The sequence below is a fragment of the Dipodomys ordii genome, unplaced genomic scaffold (assembly GCF_000151885.1).
Source record: "Dipodomys ordii isolate 6190 unplaced genomic scaffold, Dord_2.0 Scaffold46, whole genome shotgun sequence".
NCBI lineage: Eukaryota > Metazoa > Chordata > Mammalia > Rodentia > Heteromyidae > Dipodomys > Dipodomys ordii.
In genome coordinates, this window is record NW_012267262.1 from 3,289,968 (window position 1) to 3,312,232 (window position 22,265).

Here is a 22,265-nt window from a genome sequence, read left to right on the forward strand (position 1 = left end):
GAGGCCCGCTGCCCCTGGCCCGGCGGGACAGCTCGCAGGAGCAGTACTACGAGCTGGTGGAGCTGTACGTGGACAAGGACAGCAAATCCAGCCGGGAGCGGGGAGAGAAGCGCCGGCTGCGGGGCTTGGAGGCGCTGGTGGAGGACGGGGGCGTGGAGTGCAGGCGCTCCCTGGAGCGGAGGCCCAACCGGCTGGGCAGCTCCCGACTCGCGGAGCCCGAGGACGACGACAGCGAGGGCCCGGAGTCCAGGAGCGACTATGCCCACGTGCTAGACTCCACGATCCGCTTCGGGATCGGCCCCGGGACGCCTCACAGCGTTTCCTTGCGGACCCTGGGTCGCTGTTTCTCGGGCGTCAGTGTCATTAACCAGCTGGCGATGATGGGCGACCCCAATCTTCTGGAAATGGTGGAGGAGGAAGGTAGGAGCGCTTGGCGTGGAACTGGGCACGGGCGGGCTGCACGCGGCTCTTCTCCGCAGAGCACCGGGGTTCCTGCGGGGGACGTTGGGCGGGAGGCGGTGGAGCCCGAATCCCGGGGACGTTCGCCGCTGCGTGGTGCACCCTGGCGCGAGACTGGCTGCAGGACTGTCAGCCCTGGCTTGGGATGGATTTCAGCGATTTCTCCACGCCCCCCCCCCGCCCCCAGCTACTTCAGGGACCTGTACACTATGTCCTCCCCAAACCCTTCCGCATCCCTTGATTCCTTGCAGCCCTGGTTCCAAGTAGCTGCGTTCTGGGCATGCTCTTTGCCATGCTCCAGCCTCGGATTCCAGACTCTGGTAGGAAGGATTCCCAAAGCCAGGCTTGGTTTAAAGCGCATGACCGCCGCTCCACCTGCTAGAAAGATGGCTCCTGTCTAGCCTTTTTTTTTTCCTTCTTTTTTTTCTACCTCTCTTTGCCAATTGGCAATAAATAAAATACATGTTTTTTTAAGTTATTTTCAAATGCTTCTCAAAGGGCTGTCCGTTTAAAACACTCTTGGGAACGCTGATCCTTTTGTTGCTGTTTTTGTTGATGTGGTAAATGAAGCTTTGGCTCTTTTAAGAAATATTTGTCCGGGGCTGGGAAGGTGGCTCAGTGGTAGAGCCCTTGTCTTGCATGCATGAGGCCCTGGGTTCGATTCCTCGGCACCACATAGCAAAAAGAAAAAAGCCGGAGGTGGTGCTGTGGCCCAAGTGGTAGAGCACTAGCCTTGAGCTGAAGAGCTGAAGGACAGCGCCCAGGCCCAGAGTTCAAAAAAGAAAAAAAAAATATTTGTCCACTCTTTGCTACGATGTTTTCTTTGCACGGACCTGAGTTGAGGGACAGCGCCCAGGCCCAGAGTTCAAAAAAGAAAAAAAAAGAAATATTTGTCCACTCTTTGCTACGATGTTTTCGTTGCACAGACCTGTAGACCTATATTCTGTAGCTCTATTTTAGTGAGCATGTCTTTTTTTTTTCTTCCTGGAAATGCATGTATATTTCTGCTGCTATCTTAAGGATCTCAGTCCCCTCCATATTTATTCCATGTGCTGTTTAGTCTATACAAAACCACATAGCTTTGCACATTTAGGCCTAATACCCTCTGTCCTTAGCAGAACAAATCTATTTACTGCCTGCCTACCCCGGGCACTTCATGTCTGAGACACTTCATGTGTTTTGGAAGTTCATTGGTGTAGCAGTGCTAGGTGCCTTTTCATTGCTAAGTAATAGTCCATGGCATATGTACATCTATCTGTTGTAGACCTATTGGTTATTGACACGTTTTGCTACTAGGAATGGTGCTACTATGAATATTCTTGTTTATTATTATTAAGTTTTTTTATTGTGAAAATACATACAGAGGGGTTACAATTACATGAGCAAGGGAATGAGTACATTTCTTACCAAGCATTGCTCCCTCCTCCTTTGTTTCCCCTTACCATCCCTGCCCTCCCATCTCCCCCCACCCCCAAGTTGTAAAGTTCGTTTTTCAACATAGCATCTTGTACATTTCATTGTTGCAATGGGTCTAACCTGTTTTATATGGACTGATGTTTTAATTTTTCGTGTGTATAACACTAGGAGAACAATTGCTAGATCATCTTGTAGAAGCTTTAAATTGGATATTCTAAGAAACCGCGATACTGCTTTATACGTTTCTGAACTGTTTTACATTGCCACAGGGAGTATATAAGGATCCAGTTTCTTCACATCCTCACCAACACTTGATAGTTTGCTTTTGTAAATTTGTAACTGGCTGTGATTTTGATTTGTATTTCCTCCAGTCTCTAGCATGCAGATGTTGTATAATTTTTTGACATTTACATATATATTTCAGAGAATGTGTATTCAGATTTTTTGACTGTTTATAAATTTGAGTTGTCTTTTGTTATTGGTTTGTAGGAGCTAATTCTTTATATGTTCTATATGCAAGTCCCTATAGAAATATGGAATTTGAAAATATTTTCTTCCATTTTTTTGAGTTGCCTTTCATTATATTGTCTTAGTTGGAGTCACTTGAAATCCTCCTCCCTTATTTTTTGATGCAGATACTGGGGATTGAACTCAGGGCCTGAATGTTGTCCCTGAGTATTTTGTTGTTTGTTTTTGTTGTTGTTGTTGTTTGCTCAAGGCTATCATACACAGAGATGTATTAAATGTATCTGCTAGAGAAAATGATTTATTTGGTGATGATAAAGTCAACTTTCAGAAGTATAAACCTGGAAGGGTTTTCCCCCATATTTATTTTATTTTTTAAACTTTTCAAAGAATTATTTACCATTATAACTTTCATGATAAAATACCTAAATATTTGTTTTATAAAATCTGAATCAGTAATTACATACAATTGTACATTCTGATATAAATTGAGATAAAACTGCAAACTTTTTTCTTTTAGGGCCTGGGCTCTATTCCTGAGCTCTTTTGCTCAAGGCTAGCACTCTATCACTTTGAGCCATAGCACCATTTTTGGGGGGTTAATTGGAGATACGAGTCTCATAACCTTTCCTGCCCAGGCTAGCACTGAACAGAGATACTGAGTTCTCAACCTCCTGTAAAGCTAGGATTCCAGGCATGAGCCACCTGGCTAAACTTTATTTTTTAAAGGAACAAAATAACATTCTCTGTATAATTAAGAGCAATTTCAATATTGGATTACAGAGGTTTACACCCACTTGGTTGAAAGTCAATGTAATTTTGGTTCAAAGTAATGTTTTGCTTACTGGAGTCTATAAAGTCAGTAACATTTTAGCATAGTTTGTTTATAGCATAAATCCATCCCAAAAGGTTTAAGATCTTTTCCCAAATTGATTTCGGCTTCCCTGCCTTTGCCAAAGGACTTTGTAATTTCTTCATGTTTCCTCAGAACCAAAGCTGATTTTGGTAGAGGTGAGAGGAAAGGACATTAGTGAGAAATACCATGTATTTGATAGTTCAATAACTGCACCCATGTTTTGTGTTCATTCTTGATCATAGATCAAGAACTCAAGCAGCGGACATTATTGAGAGCAAGGGCTAAGCAGGAAGGTGACCAGAGACACCAAATAGAAGCTAATTATTCTGGTTTTGCTGTCCATTATCTGGACCTTGGTTACTGCTGAAGTTTTATGAAAATATCTTGTAATAAAGATATGTTACATTTTTTAATACTAGTAATTAAGGACTTTTGAAAGCCTGCTTTTAGGTTATCTTTTATTTTTATATTTTTAGAATTTACTGACATAAAAACAAAAATGCTAACTGAGAGAGGCTACAGATTATCTAGGATTTGTAGTATCACCTTTTTTTTTTTTTTTGGTCTCTCGTGGGGCCTGAATGCTGTCCTTCAGCTCTTCAGCTCAAGGCTAGCACCCTACCATTTGAGCCACAATGCTGCTTTTTTTTCTGTTTATGTGGTGCTGCGGAATTGAACCCAGGGCCTTATGCATGCAAGCCACCTCCCTAGCCCCTGTAGTATCAACTTTTTAGGAAAAGTTTCTTTTATTTCTTTGTTACAAAATACAAATGCATTTTTCAGAGTAAAATCACCCACATGTGCAAATCTTACCTAGGTTAGTTCAGTGTCTCCTAAATTAATTTAGGCAATTAAAAATGAGTGAGTTAAATAATAGATCTCCATGTGAATGATGTTATTTTTTTTAGAAACATAGTTAACATCTCAGCCTTTTAGGTATACCAGTTAATGAAGTATTTCTAAGATTTGTTATATTTTCTGAACCATTTTCTCCACAGTTGAACACAAGTGATCAGAACTTTCCAATTAGTTTCTCTCTGTCTCCTAATTTTTAAAGTGAAATTGTAGCAGCCAGATGTAATAGATATTCAAATATCTGTATAAGCAAACTCTTCTAGTGAAATGTTAATGTTTCTAGAACTAAACCATTGCCTGGCTGGTGTGGTTAGGAAGTTCTGATTGTCAATAATAATATTTTCATTGGCTTGTGAACAATCAGCCATGGAAATGGCAGTTCCGCATTTCACAGTGGAAATGGCTTAAAGTTAAATGTAAAGTTGCCTGAGTCCATTATATACTGCGTCTAATCAAACTGCATATGTATATTTGATTTAATATGCAGTTGTAAGTCATTTGATGACAGGACTTGCTCTACCTATATATCATTATGTAATTTCATAGATATGGGAAAAACACAGGCTGTATTATAATCTTCAAAAAACACTCATATATGGGGTCTGTTGTTGACATAAATGTTGCTATGCCAGCATATGACTGTATCTTACTTTATCCTACTTGTAAGAGTGTAAACTGAGAGGGACATTTGGTAAATGCCAGGGCTATTTGTGGATGCTGGGTTTGCTGGATATTATATTCTTAGTCATGTGCTTCCAGTGAAAACTCAAAGTTCAAACTCAACTCAAAGTTGAGTTTCTGACATACATGAGTGACTGTTGCCACTTTAGTGTTGCCACTTTGATTGCTTTTAGAGGAAGTGGAGTGGAGAATAGCAAAATACCGACTTGGTTCCTTATTGTACCTCTTCCAATAGGCCTGTTTTGACAGAGGGTTGCCGATTGTGCACTGTTACTACATTATCAGACTCTGTGAGTGTGAATGTGTGTCTGCTGTATGAACATCTATGTGAGAAAGAGAGTTGAGACTAGTGAACAGGATGCGTGAGTGAGTTAGCTGTGTGGAAGGACACAAATCGATGTTCTTGAATCTTTGTACCATTCAGGAAAGGACACGTCTTATAAAATGTACTCCTGGGGTGATTGGGAGAGAAGGTTTAATAGACAAATGCCTGACCTGACATAATGGAAATGTAAGGAACAGTGAGCCAGGGAAGGCAACAGTTGTTCATTCTAAGGGGAGAAGGCGGGTGCAGGAAGGTTAAGGTGTGAGAGTACTGACAGTGATGGAGAGGGTGGATCCGGAAGTCAGTGGTCCTTTTCTAATTTTCAGGTATATTACATTAATTTCAATAAGAGATTGGAAATGTTTGTTCCCCTGGTGAAACAACAACAACAAAAAACAAAAAACATTAGCTGCAAATTCTTTAGGTGGCGGGGAGGGGGAGGAGAGTGGAGGGGGAGAGACTTAGCACTAGCCGTTTTCACCTAGTTTGTGAGAATGGAATTATAAAATATTCTGTAAACCACTTGATTGTTCAGGGCTGAGAACTTTGTCTTGTTTAATGAATTGTTCTTTGGTGTAATAATGACCAATTTTGTGCCCAAGAAAATAAAAGCTTCCTAAAGTCAATAGTTCAAGTTCCACAATTTGAAACACCAAACATATGTTTCTTCTAACTGTATTTGTCTTTACTTCTGCTAAGAAATATCAATTCTGTGTGTGTGTGTGTGTGTGTGTGTGTGTGTGTGTGTGTGTGTGTTAGTATAACATCATAGCTGAGGCTGGATTCCTTAGAAAGAAAAGGGTTTTTATTCAGCTCTCAGGTTTTGGAGCTAAGATCAGTTGGCCTCATCTGTTCAGCCTGGTGACTCCTGGTTGTGTCACCAGATGGGAGATGACACTGTGGCCATGTTGTGTGAGAGGGAGAGATCACTTAGCAAGAGATACTCAGGAGCCTGGCCTTCTCTTTTGCAACATCTTATTATCCCAGGACTAACTGGAGTCCCTTGGGAACTACCTAGTATCTTTCCTGACTGATGCCCTCTAAGGTCTAATGACTTCCCAACACAGGTCCCTTAACTTAAGGTCACTGTAACTTCAGGTTACAATACAAAAAGAGTTGTTTCAACTTGATTCTCAGATTCTGAAACTGAACTCAGAAAATTTACTAAATTCAAAAATTTATAAGGATCCAGCTCAGCAGTGATACTGGTCACTATGCTGGAAATGACCTAAACATCTTGAGGGATGGAGGGTACAGAAGGGAAAAACTGGTAGAAAATGAGGGAGGGGGTGACACTGTTCAAAAAGAAATGCACTCATTACCTTATGATGTTACTGTAACCCCTTTGTACACCACCTGCACAATAAAACCGATGCAATAGCAATATACATAAGACAGTATGTTGGAAATGACCTGTACAACTTGGGGGGCGGGAAGCGAGGATGGAAAGGAAAGTAGGAGAAAAATGAAGGAAGGGGTAACAAGTTTGACAAGAAATGTACTTATTACATTACTTATGTAACTATAATCTCTCTGTATATCACCTTGACAATAAAAAATGAAAAAAAGACTGGGCTATATCCTAATAATAATGGACATTCATTGATCTCCTGTACCCTAAGTATGCACATTATCTCATTTAATGCATGCAAACACCTCATGATATAAACCTTCTGCCACTTAAAGATGAGAGTTCTGAATTGATTTGACGTGCTGGCAAGGGAGCTAAGCATGCTTTGTTTTGTTTGCTGCAGCACAGGGCTCTTCCCAATCCTCAGAGTCTTCTTATTTGTGAAGAACATCATTCCAGTACCAGAAGTATCTGAACTTCAGATAGAACTAAACCCTAAGTGTCCTATATTCCCTATGAGATCATGCCCATGTTGTGCTGTGCTGTGTGCATATGTGTGAGAGTGCACACACACACTGATAGTGGAGCTATTGGAGATTAAACTCAGGGCCTCATGCTCTCACTCGGCTTTCTTGTTCACAGTTGGCACTCTACCACTTGAGCCAAGCCTCTAGCCTCGCTGTTTCTCTTTGAGTAAAGATGAATCTCAGACTTCTCTCCCTAGACTAGCCTCAAGTCTTGATCCTCCAGGTCTCAACTTCCCAGTAGCTGGGATTATAGGTGTGAGCCACTGACATTCAGCTACTTAGGTTAAATTTAGCAATTAAGCAACTAAGAGCTTTACAATTATAGTAGAACAATAATAACAGAATAATCTTACCTACATTCTGTAATAAAATTGAGTGGTTGTGCTTCCTCTTTTTAAAAGTACATTATGATGCTCTTCTAACCCTACTGGTGATTCCACTTAATATTCATGATTTGTATCATCATTGGGTTCTTACAGTTTGAGTCAGTTCATTTATCATATATCTGTTCTGTGACTTGAATTGTGTTTCTTGGATAGCACTAAAAGCTATACAAATGGTAGATCTTTTATAATTTTGGAATATATACTGTTCCTAAAATCATACTTATTTCAGATGATTGTTAAGTGGTAGCAACATTTTATTTCATTCTTGTGATATTTTCTCCAAAAATAGTTCATATGTAGGAAGGTTCTCACTTCAAAAATACTTTTCAGTGTTTTTCCAAGTTAGAACCACTAGCAAATAACAATCAAAATTCTCTGCATAACATTTTTTAGTGTCAGAAAGTCATTTAAACACTGTATTTTGTCCAAATGACTAAAGGGCGTATTCATTTTGAAGATATCTGTAAATGAAAAAAATAATGTAGCCTATTATAAATTAGGTGTATTGGAGCTTTTTCTCAACAATTGGTCTGGTATCATTCTGGAGAATAGGTGTTGAAAACATTAAATCTCACATGAGAACACCAATGCATAGATACCAATGGATACACATTTTGGCTGTATATTGCTCAGTTAAACTTATGTCAGAGTGCTAGCCTTGAGCCGAAAAGCTGAGGGACAGCACCCAGGCCCAGAGTTCAAGCCCCACGACTGACAAAAAAAATGAGAAAGAGAGATTATGTTGTTCAATCTTAATTCCAGTGTTTGATATACTCCTTCTAGATTATAAACAGATTTTAGTGAGATTTCTTTTGGGGAATGTTTTGAACAATTTCCAGAAAGTTTTTTTCCCACATTTTCTTAATTATTCTTTGAGTTATATTTGCTTATTGAATTCCAATTTTCTCTCTGTGTATATATTTGAACATAGCAAGATTAGTTGACCAATGTAATATGTTTTATTTTCCTTATTTCATCTAGGGATCTCAACTGATAAAGAAATGGAATTTTCTATCCAAATGAATGAGGTAAGTTAATGATACATGTATTAACTTTATTGTAAGAAAGGACCAGTGCAAGATTAGCATGCTATGCCACATAAATAGTTATGTCTTTGTGTTTCAATGAAACAGAGTTAGTTCTTTGAAAAGATAAGAATTCTTTGTCTTTATTTTGCTCTATTTAAGAAAAGAAAGAGGAAGAAGATACAAATTATCTAAAGTGAGACGTTGTAAAGTTATCAATCTGTTGGCTTTTGGAGTATTTACTATGTGGTTTTCTTTTTTGTTGTTTATTTGTTGTTATTGTTTTTCTGGTTCTGGGGCTTGAACTCAGAGCCTGAGTGTTGTCTCGGGGCTTTTGTGCTCAAGGCTAGCACTGTACCACATGAGCCACAGCTCCACTCCAGGCATTTTGGGGTGAATAATCTGAGGTAAGAGTTTTATGGACTTTCTTGCCCAGGCTGGTTTTGAACCACAATACTCAGATCCCAGCTTCATGTGTAGCTAGAATTATAGGCATAAACAAATAGTACCCAGCTCCATTTTCACTTTTTATTGGCTGTTTTCATACATCATCTAGTAACATCTGCTAGGTTTTGTGTTCTAAGATCATAAGTGAGCTCTTAGTATAGACATGAATTTTGGGTCATCTCTGTCTCTGTTGCCACTCTTAATACACAATACCTGATCCTAGTAACTACTGAGAAGTGAATATGTGGTCTCAGAACTGTTCCATGATATGTGGTTGATTGAGTTACATGAAGATGTTAAAACCTACTACACAGAGGGAAATGCTTTAATTACAAATGGCCTGTGTGTATTTACATGCATGTGTGAATTTGTCCCTTGAGTTATAATTTCATGTTCTTAAGAATCTTGCTGATACATTTCCAAGTTCACTTTTATAATTTCAAAACAATGATGAATTGTATAACATAGCCAATTAATTTTCTCCTATTCAGAATTCAGTATGAGTAAAAGAACAGACCTCTTTTTTTTTTTTTTACTTTTATTTTTTACAATGTAGTAGTTTGGGGCCATTTCCACAAGGTCTTTTCTTATGTAGTCAAACTGTCTTCCACATTGTCTTTTTCTCTCAGTCACTCTTTATGTCTCTCTCCACACACACCCAGAGACATAATCAAATATACACTTACTGATACACATCCTCATATGGGCATCAACACGTAGGAGCATGTATAAACACAATTTTGCGTACATGTTCGAGTTTCAGACTTTCTTTGAGCCTTTCCTTTAGTATTCCTGCATAGAGAATTCCTTTTCCTTTCTTTGCTATAGCTACTTAATGGCCCACTTAACTTCTCTTGCACTATTACTAACAGCATTGCATTTCCTCTGATGCTGTTAACAGGATGTGAGCAGTAGAGAAACCAGCTTTCTCATCAGTGAAGAAACAGCGGTAAGCAGCTACCAGTACTTTCCTTGCCTGCCTGACATACAGGGGGCATCTCTGCAGTAGATGTAGCATCTTTCCCAATCAGTTGTTCGTCAGACCCTCATGTGTGGTATTTGAGAAATTATTACTTGAGAAAATTAGTGTACTTTTGATTTTAACACATTTTATTTATTTGCACATATGAGCAATACATGAGTTTTTTAAATTTTATTTTATTGTAAAGATGCTGTACAGAGGAGTTACAGTTACACGAGTAAGGTGATAAGTATTTTCTTGTTGAGCATTGTTACCCCCTCTTTTGTTGTTCTCCTACTATCCCTTCCATCCCACAACAAAAAGGTTTATTGTTTCAATTTCATAGACGTGTTCACTATAACCAACTGTATATATTTCTTTAAGCTTTCTCCCGCTTCCTCCCAATTTTAAACACACAAGATGTCACTGTGTAGATGAGGTTGAGCTTAAACTCTTCATCTTCCTGCATCTGCTCCTGAGTGTTAGAATTATGGGCCTATGATACTATACCTGGTTTAGTACATATTTATCTAAAGAAAAAAATAACATTAGATGTACTGATTAAAATGACACATCAATCATAGCATTTGGTTAGTATCTTAATATTTCCTATTCTTACAAATAGAAAAATGAACAGTCTAAATCTCCTGGCCAAAATTATCCATATGTTTATGAGGGTGGATCTTTGACTGGGACTAAGATTTCTAAAGCTTTCTTCAGTATACTTTCTCCATCACTTTTCTTATCTATAAACATATGCTAAGAATAATCTTGAATCCCAACTTATATAAGAATTAAATTGCAATGTCAATTGAAAGGTCAGTAAAGACCCCAAACATAATTATTGATGAGTAAATATGCTATTTGGGAAGTTGAGAAGATAGTACTTTAATATTGACTATGATTTATTTTTCCCTAGGTTCTAATATTTAGGATTCTGGATTAGGGTTGAAAGGCTGGAAAGAAAAATGAAAAAGTTCACTACTTGGTTTTCTTTTTCTTTTGTTTTTAAATTTTGATCATGGAAAACATTTATGTGATCCTGGAGTTGAAAACTATAGATCAAAGTTCAGAGAAGCCTAAAGCTTACACAATTTTGGTGTCACTCACTAAGAAACACAATCAACCATGAGGAAACAATGCTAAAGTCCATCCCAAATCCTAAGAAAGGAGAGATGCAAGTCACACCCAGTGTTTAAACTAAATTATTTTGAAGTTAAGTCTATCACAGATTAAAAGGAGGTAGTAAAGCACTTTCAGAGAATACTGCCTTACTGTCTTATCTTTTCAATACCAATATGATGGCCATTTTCTTTGCCTTGTTCTTTTCATACTCATTTTCTTTTCTTTCCTTTTCTTTGTTTGCCTTCCTTCCTTCCTTCCTTCCTTCCTTCCTTCCTTCCTTCCTTCCTTCCTTCCTTCCTTCCTTCTTTTCTTCCCTCCTTCCCTCCCTCCTTCCTTCCTTCATTCCTTCCCTCTCTTCCTTCCTTCCTTCCTTCCTTCCTTCCTTCCTTCTTTTCTTCCCTCCTTCCCTCCCTCCTTCCTTCCTTCATTCCTTCCCTCTTACCTCCCTCCCTTCCTTCCCTCTTACCTCCCTTCCTTCCTGCCTGCCTGCCTGCCTTCCTTCCTTCCTTCCTGCTCTGGTACTGGGGCTTGAGTTTTGGTCTGGGTGCTTTAGCCTTTTCCTCAAGGTTAATTGTTTAACTCTTGAACAATAGCTACATATCTTGCTTTTTGTTGGTAAATGTTACTTGGCTTTTTGGAGATATGTGCCTCATGGTCATCCCTGCCTGGACTGGCTTAAAAATGTGATCCTCATGTCTCAGCCTTCTAACTAGTTAAGATTATAGGCATGAGCCATGAGCACCTAGTGTGTTTTTTTTTTTAATGACCACAGTTTTGAGGAGTATATTTGGTCAGGTTTTATGTGGAATGTCCATCCATTTTTAAACTGTTTCTCATGATTAAGCTTGGCGAATATGTTAATACATTTTTGCAGGAAGTAGAAGCATTAGTGTCATTATAACAGATCCACAGCACATTCCATCCACAGGAGTTACCACTCCTGAGGCTTTAACCTTGATTATTAGCTTCAAGTAGCTTTGGTCAGGTCTGGTCTCTGCTCTATAAAATGATTCTATTTTTTCTTCCTTTCTATGCTTTATTCTATGGAATAGTCACTATTTGCAGATCCTACCAACTGATCCATGCAGCCAACTTCTAATCATCTTCTTTGACTTGTAAAAAAAATTTCTTACAATAAAAACATTTAAAACATTTATTTTAGAATATATTCTGACCTTTGTCAGAATCATTTATCATGACTATTTGCATGGAATTGATTGCTTTGTTTTCATTTACATAAAATTGTTTCCTAAAAGCAAATTTAAAAATCTTTCAAAAGTGGATTTTTCCTTTTTCTTTTATAGTCTAAGCTTTCATATTCTAAGATGTACTTGTTTGTCTCAAAGTAAGGGAGGTTTCTCATATTTTCTTCAGTTCTATACTATTAGATTTTATGATTAGGTCTACAATCCCTTTTGGGTTAACTTAAGTCACATCTAGGCCAATTGAACTCATAATGTATATCCCCTTAGTTTAGAGCTCTCCTTTTTTCTTACAATTTGGTAACAAATTTAAAGGCAAGCACTAGAGAAAAAAAGTAGCTGGAGAATATAATGAACAAAAATGCCAGGAAAATAAAACAGTTGAGGCTAACAGAGTATAGTTCATACTTTATATGAAGACTTCCATTCTATACTTTATACAAGTACTAATTTTCTTCACAGCTCTTACTCCTTATCTATACACAGACAACTTATCACTTCACAGACCAAGAACTTTTACTCTCACAGTCTCCTCTGCTTAGGAATTTTCAGCCTGGTCCATGAATTCCTGAAGAGCTGAACTAAAACTTCCTGACTAGCCCTGAGCATCTTCTATGACATTTTACTAGGCTTGTGTATTCATTACTGTGTTTTATATTATAAATTTTATTTATTTCATATATTATTGCTTATCCTAGATATCATCAAGCTATTTCTTTAGGGTTTAAATAATGGCCATAATAATAAATGATTAAAGCATTAAAATAATAATTAAATTTTTCTTTTAATTGTTTTGGGGAACCATGAATATTTTTTAAAACATTATTTGTAAGCATTCCATATTGTGAATTACCTCAGTATAATTATAGTAATTAAGTGTTGTAATAATTGTTGTGTAAACCAAGTAATTGTAGTAATAAATGCAAATGTAAGAATTTTAATATGTAAAAGCTTGTTTATCAGCATAGTTGTTTTGTTTCTATTATTCCCATACTGTATTCATTATCTCTCCCTTTCTTCCTTAATTTGATTCAACAAATACAAGTCATTTGTGAAAGATTTAGGGAAATAGATAATGAAGGCTTTTCTTTTCTCTTTTACCAAATTTTTATTGCTTTCTTACTATTTTTTCTTCTTGCCTTCTTACTAACTACTATTACCTGACAGCTTTAAATATCTCACAAACATAGATACGAAAGGAATGATTATACTGAAGTCTCATTTGGTATACGTCTATTTTATTTCATCACCCATTCATTAGTGCAGCCTTCATTTTAATCTTTGGTGAGTATATGCTAACTCTTTGTTGGTTGCTTCACAGCCTGCAAAGCGATTCAATTTGTTCCTGAGACGGCGACTTATGGTAAAACAGTGCTGAATGATGCCACTGATGCTCTGATGGCTGCAGTAATAGTGTGGATACTGTTTCTTCCAATGAATGCATTTAATATTGGACGACCCTGTCACTAATTCCTAGTTCCTACTTCAAAAGCAATTGACATTGAAGAATGATTATTTTCACTACTGTTTGGAACTAGTGAGATCTCTGACCTATCTTCCTAAAAACATACTACATGCACAAATAAAATTTAAATCGTTTCTGAGGTTTTTGACCTCTGTTAGAATGAGAAATTTAGGAATCCTAGAATATCACTCAAAGGAAAGCCTCTCAGATACTATAGATAAAGACATTGAGAAGAAAAGAAATGTAAACACAAATACCTACACATGGCAGATATGATTGTTATGTCATGTTTGCACTAAACAAAAACATGATGTGTTTTAATTATATATAACAACTAGCTAATTTGTTTGTTGCAGTTGTCTTTGATCAGCTTTTTTTATTGTTGCTTTTCATTTTGTTGTTGTTGTTGTTGTTCAGTCATAGGGCTTGAACCTGGGGGTCTGGGTGCTGTCCCTGGGACCTTTTGCTGAAGGTTTGAGGGCGGTCTACCACTTTGAGCTATAGCGCCACTTCCAGCTTTCTGATAGTTACTATAAGAATCTCATAGACTTCCCCAGCTGGCTTTGGACCATGATCTTCAGATCTGAGCCTTCTGAGTAGCTAGGATTACAGGGGTGAGCCACAGTTCCCCCACTTTGATCAGTTTTTATTAATAATCCTAAAATGCTTACGTCTTGGCAATTTAGAAAGCTATCATTGATTTTTCTGTATTTTTCATTTCTGAATTGCTCATAGTTAGGGTTCTACATAATGATATGAGTTTTGTTGGCTTTCACAGGAAGGAAACACATTTTGGCTGTTGAAGAAGGACAATAATTGAAATCTCTGTTCTTTTTAGCTGTGTTTTCAATAACCTATCAAAATACTGAATGTTTATTTGCTTATGTGTCACTGTCACCAGAACTTACCTTTGTGGCCCTAGATTAGCTTGTCCAAGCAATATAAACACAGCTAATAATACTAACCAATTTTTCTAAATCTACCATACAAATATGGCTGCCACAGAATTAAAGTAATATGTTTATTATTTTCCCATCTAATTTTGTGCTTTGATTATACCTAATCTGATTTATTTTTCACACGTGTGTTGGGTTTCATTTGATTTTACTTCTTGCTTCAAAAGAATTTGTGGTTTCCAAAATTTTTGTAAGTTTAATAAAACATGCTAAACTATAGTTTACAAAAGTGCCAGTGATTATTTTACATTTTTGTTTTGTTTTTAGTTTTTCGATGAACCAAGTCATAACATGATAGTGGTTTGAATATCCTTAGGTTAATTTGTTCTTTAGTCGGGGTACAGAGAACACAGACATAACATCTGAATTAATGTATTTTAGAAGTGAATCTTTGAGCTGCTCATTTTCTCCTGTGCATTGACCCCTGGCTGTTTCTGAGGCATATCAGCTACCTACTTAGTCATAAATAGAGTCACCATGTTCGTAGACCACAGATCAAACATGGAATCTTACTTGTTCAGGACTGATCTATATCAATTTCTGATGTTGGGTCACTGGTCTGGCCTCTGAGTGAAAAACGCCTCATAAAAGAAATTCATAAGCTAATTGAAATGTCCATTGTGAAAATTCAGGTGTTGAATTCCCCACTCACAAGTTAGCTAAAGCAATTGGAAAACCGTCTCACTGATAATAACTACATACATCACACATTTGCATAATTCTAAGCATGGCATGTAGGCAACAGTATTATTAAATCTTACATATAAACAGTGAAGAAGTCCAAATCACTCAAATGTGAAATCTCATTTGTCTGATACTCTCCATTGATTCTAAATACTTTGAAAAGGAAGTAATTATTAAATTATACAGCATGTGCAAGTTCTAAGTTGTGTTCTTGTATTGAAGTAATTCATACAAATTTAGTCAAGATTTGTTTTAATCTGATAAATTGTCAGTAAGGGACAGTGCATGAAGACATACTTATGGCAAGGTCAGCTAGCAAGTTATCTGCTTTCTAACTATGAACTAGGCATTGACTTTATTTGAATATTTAAGTATTAGATTAGAAAGTGACGATTTTAAGATCAGTAAGTGTTAATCATAGATTTATTGTCTTGCAGCAAAATGCCATTAATCAGGTTGTAATTAATTATAACCTGAAAGAAGTGTGTAATTATTTGAAACAGTTGCCTTGCTAATGAGAATAACAAGTTTCTCTCTAAACATGCATTTTTGTCACAAAGTACAATTTTATTCATTTTGTATTTTCATATAATTGTAGTATTTGTATATGTGTGAGTGCATGTAGTTAATATGCTTAACTTCTTTCTGAATTTTTGCTGTCTAATCCCATCCATGGATTTTTACCTTACAGAATGTGCATACTTTCCTGCTGTGATTTGTCATTTCAAGACATAAAAATTGGGTGGTGACTACATTTTAAATAATCTTCATGTTTTTGCCATTTGAGAGTAAACAATAACCCAAATGTCATTTTTGTCTCCTGCAGTTTCAAAGAGATAAACAAAGCAAAGATTCTATATTCTTCCGAGATGGGGTTAGGCAAATTGATTTTGTCCTTTCCTATGTGGAAGATGTAAAGAAAGATTTAGACATAAAAGCGGTGAGTGTTTATTTGAGATGAATAGAGATAACACAAAGATGTACCTCCTATAGTTTCAAAGAGATGTTTGCATTAAATTATTCTGGGAAAGTTATATTTTTTGAAGCTGAAGTTGACTCAGAAGACTGCAAGGTTAGAAGTCTTAAGAATGGATGTGTCAAGTGACTTCTCTCTGTAGATATTTTGGAAACTTACTGCTTTTTCCTCTTCTTTCAAATGACTAGTGCATTTATAAAACTCTCTTCTTGATATTAAATGTGACCTCTAAAGTGAGAAGTATGATTCTGAATATAATATGGATATTTTTATTGTTATTGTAAATTTGATATACAGAAGAATTACAGTTTTGTAAGTCAGGTAATGAGTACATTTCTTTTTGAATAGGGTCTCCTCTTCCTTCATTTTCTCCCAGTTTTTCCCTTCCAACCCTACCCCCAAGTTGTATAGTTTATTTTCAATATAGTGTCTAGTGAGTATCGCTACTGCAATTGCTCTGCAGTTTTCATTTTGAAAATGTGTGACTAATTAATCTGACCTAAAATATATTTCATCCTGTGCTGTGTTACTGGCTTCATTTTATTTTTATTAGAATACTCATTACTTTCTGAACTTAAACTTCTTTTTCACATTTTTATAATGTATTTAATGTCTCTAATGATTAAATAAGGCCATGAGGCCAAAATCTTTTCACTTGTTCACTACTGTCTGCTCAGATGTCCAGAATAGTGATAGAGATATAATAGATGCTTAATAAATATCTGATATTTTAAAGAGTGAATTAATAAATTAATTTGTATGTGCAAGTATTCATATATATGGAAATAATGATCTTCGATATATTTAACATTCCACAAATTCATTTAACTTATTTTATCCTTGTTACTGTGTTCTGGTCTACCTTTATGCTGGAAGACTTTTACATAGCTTATTTTTTTCATCATTTTCTTGTACTTACTTGCTATCTTCAAGCTAAAGCTAGCCATACTTCTCTCCTTCTTTGAAAAAGGAATTAAACCTAAACAATAAGAATTCCTTAAATTTCCACCATCACGTGTCTACCCATCAACATTTTTGCATACATGTAATATATTTGCCTTCCTTTCTGTTACCATTTAAAAACTCTATCATTCTTTCTAAATCTAACTTTATGAGCAAATTGGAGTCTCCAAGACCACCCCTTAAGTTTAGTGCTTTATTAGAAAGACTCCCAGGATACATGTTTATGGCTATGTGTTGTTAAAGTTCATGGCTTTGCTTTTAACCAAGCAAAAGCACAAAGAAAAAGACTGATGAGATAAACTCCAAGCAAAACTAGATGCAGATATAAAGAAAGATGATACTTTGTGTCCTGATATGTAAGGACAGATTTAACTTCTCTACTAAGACAACCCATGTGACATGTTCTGTGTAGTACAGACTCATTGGCCACCCATTTCCTAGGTTTTAATTGTAGGTTGGCCACCTTCTCATTTCCTTTGTAGGTCATTATAAGTCCCTTATTTCCAGAAAGAAAGTTAATTATTAGCATGAAGTACACTGTACAGTTAGGGAAAGTATGCTATTCCTTAAGTACTGAAGGTATTGAGAACTCTCCAGAAAACTACAGTCCTTTACTATAGGACCAGCCTTTCTAAAGTTGCCAGCAGGATTCGAGTTTCATACCTGTTGTATTCATTCTGTGGTGTATACCTACTTATGGATATTACTCTTACCATTTTTCCTCTCTCACCTAAATTATATTTTGTTTCGTTCTTATGGGACTATTTCCTTCCAAAAATATATAGCCTGTTAACTATTCCTATTAAGAAAACAAGTCAAATATGAAATCTTAAAATTTTTCTGAAGATAACAGATTCCCTACCAGCTATTGTTTACTTCTCAACATTTTTGTCTAATTCCTTCTTAAATCTATTCCTAACAGGGCCCCCTTCAACCCCTCTGTTCATCACCAATTATAAACCAGTGGGCAAGTTCAGTCCTATATTACTTTTCTAACATTTGCCATCGTTGATGAGGATGAGGATGATGACAATGTGATGATGATGCTATTGTGGCTGAAATTGACACTGAATTTATGATATCTTTAAATGCTATTGGTTTTTGTAATATTCTGCCTTGAAACTAAGAACATGTTTTATCTTTGTGTTTATGGAAGTTTTCAATTTTATTCTGTATTGAACATCTCTTCAAATAGAGAGCTTGCATTTTTTTAGAAATTATTTATAAACATCCTGTATTTTCATTGTCATTATCAGCTATAATACTTTAGATTAGTGCTGTGCCTCACATCTTAAGATGTGAGTATTGGAGAGTACAATTATATTGTCCCAGGAGAGGGGGCAGAGAACCATCTGGAAGCACAGCAAGAGTGTATTGAGTCTACCAATCACTGAGAAAATAAAACACGGTATTCTGTGGAGTCATCCTATGCATTTATTTTGCCTATAGGAAAGAAGAAGAGAGTTTGAAAGAAATCTCAGAAAATCAGGTCTTGAGTTGGAAATTGAAGACAAACGGGTAAATATAATTGATGATTTACACACAATCTTATTTTTTGAGTGGTGTTTTCTCCTCTTTGGGCCCTTAGCTAGATAGATTTTGTGATTAGAACAATGCATAACTCTTGGCTGTAGATATGTTCACCAAAGATACTCAATCTGTGGTCGTACACCTCAGTGTGTAGATCAGTGTATAGAATGTCAGATGGTCAGTGGAACACATTATTGTTTCTTCTGAATATCAAAAAGAATAAAGGAGGTCTTGGTTTCATATCTATTTTTGAAGGCTACTTCCAGTCTTGTGCCCTAAATAGTTATCTTGCAGCATAATAATATACTAGTATATTCTGATCCTATCGAGTTCTTTTACTTTTGCAAAAATCCCTTTCATTTACTATTTTTCTACAGTTTCTAAAAATTATTTTGAAAGGTTTAATTAAGGTCACACCTTGAGTATGGCACTGCCAGTATTGCCTGATGTTTTTTATTTTGTAATTCTTGTTTTTTCTCTGTTTTTCTTGGTATTTTTAATACCTACCTGTTAAAAGAATTTGTTTCCCTAGAAGTTCTAATAATTCAATAAAATAAAAATGCAGTGGCATCTATGGGATTTTATAAAATCCGGTTACTTATTAAGAAGCTCAATAGCCAACAGATTGGAAAGCTTTCTTTGATTTTTACCTCTTTCTCACATAGGACTCTGAAAATGGAAAAACTTATTTTGTCAAGATCCACGCTCCTTGGGAGGTACTAGTTACTTATGCTGAAGTGTTGGGAATCAGAATGCCCATTAAGGAGAATGATATTCCCCGAACTCAGTACACTCCCTTGAATTACATGCTTGGGCCAGTGAAGCTTCCAGCCACTGTGAAGCATCCTCACCCTGAGTATTTTACTGCCCAATTCACCAGACATCGGCAAGAGCTCTTCCTTATTGAAGATGAAGCAAGCTTCTTCCCATCATCATCAAGAAACAGAATTGTAGGTAGACAAGTCCTCAGCACATCTTTCCAAGTACGGCATATGTACTCATAGGTGCTTTTGATATGTATGCAGTTCCACATCTGTGCAGTGTTCCTGTGTAAAACATAAGTCTTTGATGGTATTAGGGTCTGGTCTGGAAGACTGTTTAGTCAACTTCAACTTGACCTGTTAACTTCTCTGCTTCTCAAACTATTGTTTCAAGATGAATAACAGGCAGTGTAGATATGGTGATGAAAGATGTATCATCATATAATTCCAAAAGAGCACTCAACTAAGAGTCAGGAAATTTTGTTTTTGTTTTTGTTTTGTCAGTCGTGGAGCCTGAACTCTTGGCCTGGGTGCTGTCCCTCAGCTCTTCAGCTCAAGGCCAGCACTCTATCACTTGAGCCGCAGCACCACTTCTGGCTTTTTCTGCTTATGTGGTACTAAGGAATTGAACCCGGGGCCTCATGCATGCAAGGCAAGCGCTCTACCACTGAGCTACCTTCCCAGCCCCGAGTCAGGAAATTTTGGTTTTGGATAATCTATGTAAAATGCTTTTATCCTTTTAAATTTTAGTTTTATAAATTCACTGCATATGTCAAGGAATATTGGTCAGTATAAGTAAAACTTGAATAGTTTAATTTCTTTATGTATGGATAAAATTTGAAAGCCCTCAGACTATTTTGAAGTTTTCTGTTCATTACAAACCTCTCTCCTAAAAATATGGTTTCTGTGCACAGCTTCTTTGTAGGTTAGAATAATATCCACTCTGTAGACTACACAGAGAAATAAATGAGTGAGGATATGAAAGGTTTTAAATAGTACTTGGCACACACAAAGTCTTCAGCAAGAATTAGATACAATTGTTATCATTACTGACCTGACTTAAGAAGAAGGGAGATTGGCCAGAAGGGAACTCTATGTACTCTGTATCTGCTACTTAATTAACCAGCTGGTTTCTGACAATCACAAAACATTTTCCTTTTTTCCTGAGGAAAGAAACCTGATTCCATTTGTCTTTCCAGTTCCCGAATAAACACAACCATTTCTGTGACATGGAATATTAAATAACATGGTGGTACACACTTGTAATCCCATCTATTCTGAAGGTTGCAGTAGGAGGAACATGGTCTGAGGCCAAACCAGGAAGAAATAAGGGAATCCACCTGAAAAACAAAGTAGAAATTGCAAGGATGGACACATGGCTTCAGTGGTAGTATTCTTTCTTAGCAAACACAAAGCCCTAAGCTCAATTCTTGTCACTCCAAATTAATTGATTAATTAATAAATTAAATAAAGTTGAATAGTATTGAAAGATCAAGTTAGTATAAAAATCTCCAACCTCGCAGGAACCATTTGTATATGTATATACAAATATACATAACATTTATATATGCATAGATGTGATATATATGTGACAATACAGCAGACATATTGACTTACATGGGACATGTCTGATATGTACACCTTCGTATTGAGAAAAGGCCAAACTTTTTATATAAACCAAGGTTTGCCTTTATCCAACTATACAGAAGAAAAAAGTCATGCAGTAAGTAGAAGATTTAAATGGAACACATGGTTAAGGAGTTTCTGTACATATACAGAAACACATAAATTATCTAAAAGACCCAAAACTAGTTATTACAGCACACTAAACCCTGTTTCATCCATCTGTAGTAGAACACATTCCATTGCATGAATATAGGCATACCTTGCTTTATTGTGCCATAGGTGATTGAACTTTCTGCATCTGTATCCTGAATTTGTCTGTTGGTGTCATTTCTTCCAACTGCATGTGTCTACTTGATGCATCTGTGTCAGCTTGAAAATTCTCATAATACTGCAAAATTTCATTATGACATCTGTTATAAGTTTCATATCTGTGGTATGTGATCTTCCATGTGTCTATTTTATTTGTTTCGATGCACCACAAACTGCACCTATATAAGTTAGCTAACTTGATTGATCAATGCTATGCCTGTTTTTACCTCTCCACTGGCCAAGAGTTCCTCAGTCTCTTTGCTTTTTCTTGGAAAATAATTTTGAAATTAGTACCATTAGTAGCCCTATGATAAACTGATACAATATTTAAACTAGAACATTCCAACCACTCTGGAAAGCAGTGTGGTGGTTCCTCAAAAAACCACACATAGAGTTCCCCTATGACCCAGCAATCCCACTTTTGGGAATTTACCCAAATGACCACAAACAAGGCCACACTAAAGCCATCAGTATGATGATGTTCATCACAGAATTACTTATCATAGCCAAGATATGGAACCAACCCAAATGATTCTCAGTAGATGAATGGATCAAGAAAATGTGGTACATATACAGAATGGAATTCTATGCTTCCATCAGAAAGAATAACCTTGTTCCATTCATTAGGAAATAGAAAGACTTGGAAAAAATTAGATTACGTGAAGTAAGCCATACTCAAAGAAAAGCAGGCCATATGATCTCCCTCATTTGTTGGAAATAGAAATGTTATTATATTCTTACCAAGGACTCTCAATAACCCAAGTGCTTAGTGCAAAGGACAATATATAATGAAGCATATTAACATGAACTCCAACCTATGGAAACAAGAGGTTCTCATTAAACCCTGTATATAGTTTGTTCTTTTTTCTCTATTTCTTACTTTCTTCATTTCTTTTAGTTTTTTGTACCTCATG

At 36.5% G+C, this 22,265-nt stretch overlaps 1 protein-coding gene across 2 annotated transcripts in view; it reads left to right on the forward strand.

Annotated features, from left to right (window-relative positions):
* Positions 1–77: 77 nt before the first annotated feature.
* The window catches only part of Ano5 (anoctamin 5), a 48,808-nt gene continuing 26,620 nt past the window's right edge, over positions 78–22,265 (forward strand). Inside the window, exons 1-6 of one of the 2 annotated variants that reach the window (XM_013019678.1) lie at positions 78–420; positions 8,303–8,349; positions 9,695–9,742; positions 16,013–16,126; positions 18,575–18,643; positions 19,321–19,605. In XM_013019678.1, the coding sequence (XP_012875132.1) occupies positions 378–420; positions 8,303–8,349; positions 9,695–9,742; positions 16,013–16,126; positions 18,575–18,643; positions 19,321–19,605 (606 nt within the window). In that variant the 5' untranslated portion in view covers positions 78–377. The remainder of the gene's footprint in view (positions 421–8,302; positions 8,350–9,694; positions 9,743–16,012; positions 16,127–18,574; positions 18,644–19,320; positions 19,606–22,265) is intronic. The other variant, XM_013019677.1, reaches the window with a different exon arrangement.